At 46.9% G+C, this 11,494-nt stretch overlaps 1 protein-coding gene across 4 annotated transcripts in view; it reads left to right on the forward strand.

Annotated features, from left to right (window-relative positions):
* The window catches only part of Znf541 (zinc finger protein 541), a 38,402-nt gene extending 28,370 nt beyond the window's left edge, over positions 1-10,032 (forward strand). For all 4 annotated transcript variants that reach the window (XM_036206048.1, XM_036206066.1, XM_036206058.1 and 1 more), the window contains 8 exons: positions 3,785-3,848; positions 4,290-4,432; positions 4,723-4,826; positions 6,154-6,229; positions 6,719-6,807; positions 8,812-8,952; positions 9,090-9,271; positions 9,361-10,032. In XM_036206048.1, the coding sequence (XP_036061941.1) occupies positions 3,785-3,848; positions 4,290-4,432; positions 4,723-4,826; positions 6,154-6,229; positions 6,719-6,807; positions 8,812-8,952; positions 9,090-9,271; positions 9,361-9,529 (968 nt within the window). In that variant the 3' untranslated portion in view covers positions 9,530-10,032. The remainder of the gene's footprint in view (positions 1-3,784; positions 3,849-4,289; positions 4,433-4,722; positions 4,827-6,153; positions 6,230-6,718; positions 6,808-8,811; positions 8,953-9,089; positions 9,272-9,360) is intronic.
* The last annotated feature ends 1,462 nt before the right edge of the window (positions 10,033-11,494 follow it).

Consider the following 11,494-nt stretch of genomic DNA (forward strand, 5'->3'; position numbering starts at 1 on the left):
GCAGCGTTTGCCTTACCCTTCGTTGACACCCATGTCTTTTCTGTAATTCCTGTGAGCCTGTTACCATCAGGTGCTAGCTATTCTTTTGTATGTGTGTATGCACTCTAAGGTGTATACAGGTGCACATGTATGTGGAGGCTAGACAACAACCCTGACTGTCATGGCTCTTTCTTTTGAGAGAGGATCTTTCACTGGCCTAGTGCTCATCCAGCAGAGTAGGCTGGGTGGCCAGTGGGCCTAGGGACTCTGTTTGCCTCTCCACCATTGGGGTTGCAAATATGCACCATGACACATGGGGCTTTTTGTTTTGTTTCATTTTCTGTTGTTATTCTGTAAGTGTTCTGGGAATTGAGCTGAGGTCTTCTCACTGACTGGACCATCCCCACAGAAGCACAGTTGTGCTCCTTTGTACTGTTACTGTAACATATATTTCTAAATGGTATAGGCCCATAATATACATTGCCTTATGTGGCTGATCTTTAAATTAATTAGAAAAAGAAGATAAACTGCAACGATTACACTGCCTTTTTATAATTACCTGAGTAATCATCTCTGCCAGTACTTCACTTTAAGAGTGTGGAGCCTGGCAGTGGTGGCGCACGCCTGTAATCCCAGCACTCGGGAGGCAGAGGCAGAGGCAGGTGGATCTCTGTGAGTTCGAGGCCAGCCTGGGCTACCAAGTGAGTTCCAGGAAAAAGGCACAAAGCTACATAGAGAAACCCTGTCTTGAAAAAAAAACCAAAAAAAAAAACAAAAAAAAAAAGGGTATAGTAGCTTTAAGGCATACAATTCTCATTCTACAATTTATCCTTGTTTGTTTTAAGGAAAAAAAGTCTCATTATGTAGTCTTGGCTAGCATGGAGCTCACTGTGTAGAGCAGGCTGGCCTCACATTTGAAGAGACCTGCCTGCCCCTGCCTCCTGAGAGCTGGGATTAAAAGTATGCACTACCATGCTTAGCTTAATTTTTTTTAATTGTGTGTGTGTGTGTATGTGTGTGTATGTGTGTGTGTGTGTATGTGTGTGTATGTGTGTGTGTGTGTTTCAGGGTATTATATGTACATTTGAGAGGAGGTGCTTGTATAGTCTAGATAGGAGCTTTGGATCCCCTAGGGCTAAAGTTACAGGTGGGTGTAAGGGAAACTGAACTCAGGCTCTCTGCAAGTGTAATCAATGCTCTTTTATTTGTTTGTTTGTTTGTTTGTTTGTTTTTGGTTTTTTGAGACAGGGTTTCTCTGTGTAGTTTTGGTGCCTGTCCTGGAACTCACTCAGTAGACCAGGCTGGTCACAAACTCACAGAGATCTAGCTCTGACTCCTAAGTGGTGGGATTAAAGGCATGCACCATCACTGCCCGACAATCAGTGTTCTTAACTACTGAGCTATCACTACAGCCCCACAACTTATCATTTTAAACTGTATAATGGCTCAGTGGTTCTTAGTAACGATACAGGACCATCATTGTATATTTGCTTTTCAGGCATTTTTCTCACCTAAGAAAGAAACTCCATTCTCTGCCACCACTCCTTTCCCATCCTCTTGCCCAGGTTTGGGCTGATTTCATCCACTTTCTTTCTCTGTAGGGTTGGCTGCTTGAAAGGTTTCAAACACATGGAGTCAGTATGTGGTTCCTTATGCTTGGCTTCCCTCACTCCATCATGTTCAGATTCCATCTGGGCTGTGGGATGTCTCAGTCTTTCTCCCAAGGGTGAAGAATATCCTCCTGCAATACTTCTCAGAAGCCAAGATTGGTAGCAACAGATTTTTCTCAATTTTCCTTAAATCTGGGATACTTTTGTTTTGTTTTTTTGTTTTGTTTGAGACAGGGTTTCTCTGTGTAGTTTTGGTGCCTGTCCTGGATCTTACTTTATAGACCAGGCTGGCCTCGAACTCACAGAGATCCACCTGGCTCTGCCTCCTGAGTGCTGGAATTAAAGGCATGCGCCAGCACCACCCGGATCATTTTACTTTTTATGGTTCACTTTCTGGCATAAGACTTGTTTGACATTTATTTTCAGCATATGTGCCCCTACCTTCTGACCACCAATTTCACAAAAAGTCTACTGTAAGTTTTACTGAACTTCCCTTGCGTAGGGTGAGGTGGTTTTGTTTTTGTTTTGTTTTTCTCATTTTGCTTTTGAAATTTGAACCTTTGCCTCTGTGTTTGTCCTATTTAGAATCACTGTGCTTCCTGGATGTGCATATTGTTTCTCACCAAATCTAGGGGACCTTCTACAATTTTCTCTTTAAATATGTTTCCATTCCCTGCTCTTCTCTGCCTGGTGCATCCATTGCATGTGGTTTCAGTGTTCAGTGGTGTCCACCCTTCTCCATTCTTTTCCCTCTTCAGTTCGTTATTCATTCACCTCCAGGTTTGTTGATCATTTCTTTCTACCAACTCAGCCAAACCTGTTGAGTTTAACTTTGGTCACTGTACTTTTTAACTCCAGAATTTCCACCTCTTAAAGTCATTCTCTGATGGGAATTCATCATTTTAATTTCCTTGCGTTTTTAAACTGCACAGTTTTTAAAATTCATTTTCTCAAATCACATCTATTTGTGTGGAGCACATGTGGAGGTCAGAGAACAACCTGTAGGAATCAGTTCTTCTCTACCACCACATAAGTCCTAGGGATCAAACTCAAGTCATCAGGCTTGGCAGCAAACACCTTCTCCCACTGAGCCATCTAACTGACCCTTCTGCAATTTCTTAAGCCTATGAACTGTGTGTTGTGAGGTAGCCTCATCTTCATGTGGCGTCTTTGGGAATGAGCTTTAGTACTGAAGCCAGGAGCTTATGGGGAAGAAAATCAAGCTTGCTTAGGAGTCATGGACTCTCAGTCTTATCAAAAGGAAATCAAGGCTTTTTTTAATTTTTAAAAAGATTTATTTATTTTATGTGCATTGGTGCTTTGCCTGCATGTGTGTCCATGTGAGGTCATTGGATACCCTGGAACTGGAGCCACAGACATCTATCTGTGCATTGCCATGTGGTTGCTGGGAATTGAAGCCGAGTCCTCTGGAAGAGCAGCCAGTGCTCTTAACCATTAAGCCATCTCTCCACCCCCCCTTTTAATTTTTAAATCTTACATGTATTGATTGATTCTATGTGTTTGAGCATATGTTTATGGGTGCCACATGTGTAGGTCAAAAGGAAACTTGTGAGCGTCAGTTCTCTTCTTTAGTTATATGGGTCCTCGGAAGTGAATCAAAGTTGTCAGGGTCTAGGGCAAGTGCCTTTACCCCCTGAGCAGTCTCACTAGCATGTTAACTTACTTGTTTAATAACTGTGTGTGGTTTTTATCAGTTTTTTATAGTTATTTATTTATTTATTTGTGTGTATATGTGTGTGTGTCTGTCTGTCTGTACACATGTGAGGTGAGGAGCCAACCTGCAACAGTCAGTTCTGTTTCCACCATATGGGCCCCAAAGATTGATCTAAGCTCTTTAGACTCAGTGACATCTTCCCAGCTGAGCCATCTCACCAGCCTCATCAGTTTTTTGTTTGGTTGGTTGTTTTCCCCAAAACAGTGTCTATGTAACCCTGGCTGTCCTGTAACTCACTATGTAGACCAGGCTGGCCTTGAACTCATCACCATGCCAGGAAAATAGTTTTTGTTTGGTTTTGTTTTAAATTACTGAGTTTCTTCCTCTGCTTTTTCAGAAATCTTTCCCCTCCCTGGAGCCTTACAGCTTTGTTTTCTTCTATGTCCACAAAGGCAGGTGGAAGGTCCTGAGGGTCCTATCAGGTCAGTCTTGTTGAGGCTCTTCCCTGTATGTTTTCTAGACCAAGTGGACAGCTCCTTTGGCATCTGTGTGGTGAAGGATGACACCAAAATCAGCATCGAACCGTGAGTTGGGACACTTTGTGCCCAGGTCCTTCTAGTGAGGGGGCTTTCATCAGCTTGGGCTCCAAAGTATTCTTTTCCAGACTTGTTTTCCCAGGGAGGGTAGGCCAGATGCAGATGCTCTGGAGAAGTTGTGGGCTTCTCCAGGAATAGGTCAAGAGTTCCCATTGTGTTGCTTCTGTCTGAACTCACACAGATGAGCTTGGGGTGGGGGACCTGGGCTTCTAGAGAGAAGTGGTGACAGCTTAGTGTAGGAGGGTAGAGCACTTATGGGATGTGGCTGGACACAGGTGGTCAGTGTCAGCAAGTAGCTCCTTGTCCTGGACCCCAGGAGAGGCATCCAAGGCCAGAACTCAGAAATAAAGATGAAGAAGACAGGAAGAGTGTTCTGAAATGCCTGTGTCAGTTGGGTGATAAAGGTATGTGTATGTGGCCTCATTTCAGACACATCAACGTAGGAAGCAGATTTCAGGTGGAGATCCCAGAACTTCAGGAGAGGCCGCTGGCCAGAGTGGATGAGAATGTAGCTTCTCTGGTCTGGAAGCCATGGGGAGATGTGATGACCAACCCAGAGACCCAGGACAGAGGTGGCTGAGGCTTTGGGTCAGATCCCAAGACCCCTCCTTCCCCATCCAACTCCAGGAATTGTGCCCTCAGCCCAGCATCTCTCTCCCACATTGCATCACCCTGCCCCACCTTTCACTTGCCTGAATTCCTATTGTTCCTCCTTATTCCATTTACTTAGCCTGCCCTCTATGGGGATGTAAGTAAAGGGGAGTTGACCAGGAGCCCCTGTGCTAAGAGGAAGGCTACCTCCCTGGCATGGCCTGATTCCATTTCTTCTTCCTAATGCTCTTGGGCTTTGCTGGAACCACAGTGATAGAGCTCTGCAATGTGGCATGCTCCAGTGTGATGCCAGGAGGGGGCACCAACCTAGAGCTTGCCCTCCACTGCCTGCATGAAGCCCAGGGCAGTGTTCAGGTGAGACCCTCAGCATCCTGCACTCCTGGGGCTGGGCATTCTGGGCCTTGGATTACCTGTCTGAGGGAAGGTGAAGGTCCATGTTTGCAGCCCTTTGAGGCCAGCATAGCAGAGTAGGAGAGTGAAAGCTACTCAGTTACAGGATTTGTCAATTAGTGAAGGCTCCAGGACAGTGGTTCTCAACCTGTGGGTCAAGGCCCCCTTTGTGGGGGGTTCAAACAACCCTTTCACAGGAGTCACCTAAGACCATCGGAAAACATGGATGTTTATACTACAATTCATAACAGTAGCAACAAAAATAATTTTATGATTGAGGATCACCACAAGAGGAGCTGTATTAAAGGGTCAAAACATTAGGAAGGTTGAGAGCCACTCCTCTGAGAGAAGGGATTCCGGGGCAGCACAAGAGGACCAGTGTTCAAGACCTGAGATTCAATCCTGGGCCATGCTTTCTGCCAAGCTGAGAGGCAATACCTGACACATGTGTATTGAACACCCACTGGAGGTCAATCATGTTAGGGCTCTGTCTTTGATTTAATATTTCATTGTCCTCATCTGGGAATTCTTCAGACTTTCTGAGTGGAAATCCTGTTTTGTTTTTATGGTTTTTCAAGACAGGGTTTCCCTGTGTAGCCTTGGCTGTCCTGGAACTTGCTCTGTAGACCAGTTTGGCCTTGAACTCAGAGTGCTGGGATTAAAGGTGTGAGCTACCCAGTGGAAATTCTCATTTTCATTTTGTACCAGACCCTAGAAAGTCCATGTCTGGTTCTTACAAGGGCTTATAAGAGACAATTTTTGTTTGTAAGTGTATTGGCTGAAGAATGCATTCACTCACACCTGTACCTCCGGCACTTGGAAGGCTAAGGCAGAAGGATACTAAGTTTGAGAACAGCCTGGGCTACAGTATGAGGTTCTGTCTCAAAAAGTCAAAAGCTAGTGGTGTAACTCATATGTGAGACCCAGGCTCCATCCCCAGCACTGCTAAAAGGTAAAAGCACCCCAACAAGGAGTGCAGAAGAGAAAATAAAATGTAGTGCTAGGTGGGATGGCACTCTTCTAGGCAGCAGGCTCTGGAGGAGCAGGAGTATATGCCTCATAAACCCACAAACTGTGTCCTTCGTGGAAAAAGTCATAGTTTGAAGGCAAAGATGGCATTCATAGGGGTGCTCAGTGAGGTGATCATGGGCCCACAGACTGTCCACCAGCCCAAGGACCAAGCACTTGAACCAGATGACTTTAGAGACATTTGTTTTTTCAATGAAAGAAGAATGGAGGCAGTCCCCACTTCCCATGCCCTGTGAGTGGCCCACATTTGCTGTCCTTCTAGGTTGCCCTGGAGACTCTGTTGCTCAGAGGACCCCAGAAGCCCCGGACTCACCCGCTAGCTGACTATCGCTACACAGGTAACTGGAGAAAGGGCTGTTTGATACTGAGGCCTAGCAAACTCCACCTCTACCTCTACCCCTTGACCTTCTTTTCAGGGCATTTGCCTGACTTTATGAAGGGGCCTGTTCTTTCCAGAGGTACTCTGCAGGCACTGCCTTGAGTTCACTAGACCCCACCAGCCCTGTTGCATTGTTCCCTCAGAGTTCGTCCCAGCAAGATTAGCGTTCCTGACCAGGTCAAGGGATATGGACTCAGGTTGTGCAGCTGAGCACAGCAAAGCCAGGCAGCTTGGGCCGACCCACCCTTGGCCACCAAGGCCCCAACCAGTTGCCCACATATGTAACATGAGGATAGTGAGACTCCAGCTTTGTGGGATTTGGGAAGACTGTCTGAGATTAGTACACTATCAATGCTCTTAATGACAGTGCTAAAACATGTGGTCCACATGTCAGTCAGACTGTGTCCCTTGAGGAAAACCTCCCTTCCCTGGCTGTGCTCCCTGGCAGGTTCAGACATCTGGACCCCCATGGAAAAGAGGCTCTTCAAGAAGGCATTCTGTGCCCACAAGAAGGACTTTTACCTGATACACAAGACGGTAAGATAACAGAGGGCTAGGGCAGCAAGCTCCGCCTCACAGGACTGCCCCTCACCTGCCTACAGCACACTTAGCACCTTGTAAGCAGCTTGTTACCTCAGGTTTCCTGCTGATGCCCTGCTTCTGGCCAGTAAGTGCTGATCACTCCAGCTCAGCACTTGCTGTCTATATCTGTCCTGATTTATCCTGTGTGCATGTGTTGAAACACACAGGAACATACAACCTAATGCTCTCTTCTGGGTTTGTTTTTGGTGGTGGTGATGGTTTTCTGTTTGTTTGTTTGGTTTTGTTTTGTTTTGTTTTTTGTTTTTGGGTTTTTGAGACAGGGTCTGTCTGTGTAGTTCTGGCTGTCCTGGAACTCACAAAGACCTGCCTGCTTCTGCCTCCTGAGGACTGAGATTAAAGGTGTGTGCAACCACTGCCCCATTTCTTCTAAACTACACATAAACAATGTGCAAGGCTGAGTATGTTTACATATGTGTGTACCCATGGTACTTTGACCACAGGCAAGACAGCAATCTTCTCTGTGATGCCCAGTACCTCCTACTTTCTGGCAGCTAGTACACATGCCACCGAGCCTCTTCCCATATCCCTGGTCAACCTGATCCATAAGAAAGTCTGCACTCTCTGATGTTTTGTATGACTAGGGTAGTCAGCACTTCGTCTAGCTGCTTATACTCAGCATACTTACTTTGAAGTTCCTTTGTGTTGAATTTATTAATAGTTCATCTTAGCTGCCGCTAAATAATACTCTGCTTCATGGATGTACCACAGTTGTATTTAATTATTTATCACTTGATGGACATTTAAGTGGTTCCCAGTTTGGGCAATTATAAAATGAAGCTGTTGTGAGTGTCATGTACAAAGTCTGCTCTCAGAGTTCACTGTCCTTCCCAGCATTGTTTTTTTCATTGTTTTTTGGCCGGAAGGTGAATTTGCTCCTGTTGCTTTATCTTGTTCAGGAGCAGAAGTGAGCTTCCTTTTCTTTTTAATTTGGTACTGTTACCTAAGCAGAAGATATGCTGCCTTGACTCCTAGTTTTCGACAACACACAAGCAGTTTCAGGTTCATGTAGATAAAGTGTGTTCTGGCATTCACCGATCAGTTAATTTCTTGAGAAAGTTTCCTTTTGAGCAGCTCAGCTTTCTCAGCTTTCTCTTCCTTCCTACCTCCTTCCTCCTCCCTGTCTTCTTGTGCTGGGAAGGGAACCCACATCCTCTTTTGTAGTAAGCAATCTCTCTACCACTAGGTCCTACTTCCAGCTCTCTGTTTTGTGAGTGCCTCCCCACCCCCACCCCCACCCCCACCCTCACCCCCACCCCCACCCCCACCAGGTTCTTCTTTCTTGAGATAAAGCATTGCTGTGTAGCCCAGGCTGGCCTCAGACTCTTCAATTCTCCTGCTCAGCCTGCTGAGATCTGGATTACAGTCCCACATCACTCACTGTACCTAGCTTCAGAAGTCATGTTTGTTTGTTGAGACAGAGTCACTTTATATAATCTGGCTGGCCTGGAACTCTCAGAGATCATGCTGCCTCTGCCTCCAGAGGATTAAAGACATCACCACCACATTCAACCCAGGAGTCATATTTTAACAAGAGCAAGTGGCTGGGCCTGAGTACTCTCAACTCCATAGCACTCAGAGCTGTCCTTCTCATGTGGTTACTTTCCCTGGAGGGCTTCTGAGGCTTTGTTTAGTTGTGGTGGCTGTGTGCTCACCACAGAGGAAGAACATTCTGTGTTAGTCACAATCTCACTAAATGTGGCTATTGCCTGCTATAACATCACAGTGAGCCTCCTCACCTGTGGGTCTTTGTGTCTTCCTACAGGGAAGAAGCATGCTGGACTTAGTGCTGGTGGCTACTGTGTAGCTTCATTTTGGATCCTTCACCACCTAGAAGGACCAAGGTTCCTGCCTTTGCCCAGCCATGGGCAGAGGTGTTAGGGAAGAGATTTCTCATGTCAGGTACTGCCCACAGCCTGCTTCTATGTCTTCTCCCACCAGATCCAGACTAAGAGTGTAGCACAGTGTGTTGAATACTACTACATCTGGAAAAAGATGGTTAAGTTTGACTGTGGCCGAGCTCCTGGGCTGGAGAAGAGGGGCAGGAGAGAGCTGGATGAGGTAGAAAGGACTGAAGACAAGGTAGAGGATGCATGAAGGAGTGGCCTGGGTGCATCTGTGGTCCAGCCAGAGGGTGGTAGAGGCTCCCAAGGGAAGGTCTCCCTGCAGAGGACATGTTTCCACACTAGTGTCTTAAGTCATCTTTACCCCTTCTGCAGGTCACTTGCAGCCCTCGGGAGAGACCCACCCACCGCCCAACTCCTGAGTTAAAGATAAAGACCAAGAGTTACAGGAGGGAGTCTATCCTTCATTCCAGCCCAAGTGCAGCCCCCAAGCATACCCCTGAGCCTCCAGGGAGTGTGGAGAGCCAAGGCGTGTTCCCTTGCAGAGAGTGTGAGAGGTACCAGCCTTCCCTCTGGACCTCCACCCTCTTGTTTGCCTCACCTCCCAAGCTCCTCTGGTGCTGTCTCACATCCTGTGACTCCACAGAGTGTTCGACAAGATCAAGAGTCGGAATGCCCACATGAAGCGCCACCGCCTCCAGGAGCATGTGGAACCTGTCAGGGTCAAGTGGCCTGTGAAGCCTTACCCACTGAAGGAGGAAGAGGAGGAGGAAGAGGAGGAGCTAGGGGCTGACATGGGCCCCCTGCAGTGGTGACTCCTTGCTGGAAGCTGGTTTGCAGGGAGGGAGGATCCAGCCCTGAGCCAGTGCCCTGGGTCTCTCAGAAGTGTTTGGGGCACCCTTACCCTCTCTGTCCTCTAAATGCTCAGCTTTGTTAGCAAGCTTGGCTGGCATTTGGACACAAACAGGCAGAAGCTGTCACAGGTAGCTCTGAAGTCTTGTGGGTGACCAGAGGCTCCATTCTTTCCTGGTTAATAGTTGCATATTTGCAGTCCCATTCACTTGGAGCAAGGGACCCTGGTAGGCAGAAGGTTTGGTCTAGGTGGCTTTTAGATCTGAGCTGTAGGCATGGGATTGACATTGGTTAGAGAGAATCAGTGAGGACACCTGAGATCCAGTGAGTTGGGCCCTCCTCTGGGTGAGGCCTCCCTGCATTCCCACCATCCCTAGTCTTGCAATGACTGTATATTGTTAGGTGTGTTTTTTATGTATCTGCTTGTATCTTATTAAATTGGGTTCTTAAACAGCTGTTTTACAGATTTCTAGCCTGTGTGCTCTGCCAAAGCTTCAGGGCCACAGCTGGGGCCAGGAGGTGAGCAGAGAGAGGGGAGAAGGTGGGTACAGGTAGCTGTTCTCCATTGAGCAGCATATACCAGCAGTTCCCAGGCTGTAGATGGGAACACATACACAGAAGAAAAGCCCCTTCCTCATAGAGCTTCATTTTAGGAGAGGACTTGTAGCAGTTGTGAATGGGCACACAGGTGAGAAGGTGGTGATGAGGCATGCTCTGGCCATGATAGTGGAGGGTGGCTAGACTGAGGCCAGAAAAACGTGTGCATGCAGCTGCTCAACCTGCAATGACAGCGAGCAGAATGGCACCTTGGCTGCAGCCCATGTAAGGACAGGAACCTCTGCTCCAGCCTCAGCTTGCAAGAGGACAGAGAGGAGCCCTGCCTCACCTCCTGTGTCTCAAGGCCCCATACCAGCACTACAGAGAAGGTTTTGGCAAGGGACCACGTCTCACCTAAAGATTAAAGGCAGGGAGGGAATTTATTTTGGAGCTGATGAGATGCCATTTGAGAGGGTAGGCAGGGCAGTCCAGGAACCAGAATTGCCCCTCTTCCTTGCTAGTAATCTACAAATTGATTTCCTGCTTGAACATGTTTTCCCAATATGTGTGGCTGGTAAGTGAGGAAATGCACTTTTTGGTGGGTGTTCCCAGTGACCTGAGCATGGCTATGCAGTGAGCACTCCACTGCTCTGCTCTGAGGGACCCAACTCCAAGAGTGGAAATGCAAGCATGGCTTTATGGGTTGAGGATATATAGTCATCTATTGCTGCATAGCACTTGCTCCAAAAAGATGATGCCTTGCAGCAAATGGAAGTGGAACTAGAATTGATTGTGGCCATCCAGACTCACCAGCTCTGTGGTCAGAATACAGTGATGGGCATAAGGACATTCAGACAAGTGTTCAATGGGAAAGGGTCAGGGGAAGCTGTCTTTTGCCCTTCCTTGTCACTAACACCCAACTCGCATAACACTTTCCTCAAATGTTCTCTGCTAGCTAATCAGTAAAGTGCAGTAAAGAAGAGATACAGCACCACACCACACTATTGGGACTAGAATCATTGTGGGCCGAGCCCTGGAGGCTGGTCTTCTAGATGAGACTTTTAGAATAACTAGGGTTACAGAAAACTAGCACAGTACCAATAATTTCCACATACCCAGTTTCTTACTATAGCATAGTGAACCATCGTCAGTACTATTAACTGACTGCCCATGCTTTATTTAGACACTTTCACTATTTTTTTTTTTTTTTTGAGCTGAGGACTGAACTGAGGGCCTTATGCTTGCTAGGCAAGCGCTCTACCACTGAGCTAAATCCCCAACCCCTGTTTTCACTAATTTTTAAAACTGTTTTTGTGTTCTCTCTCTCTCTCTCTCTCTCTCTCTCTCTCTCTCTCTCTCGTGTGTGTGTGTGTGTGTGTGTGTGTGTGTGT

This window comes from Onychomys torridus, chromosome 1 (assembly GCF_903995425.1).
Source record: "Onychomys torridus chromosome 1, mOncTor1.1, whole genome shotgun sequence".
Taxonomy (NCBI): Eukaryota; Metazoa; Chordata; class Mammalia; order Rodentia; family Cricetidae; genus Onychomys; species Onychomys torridus.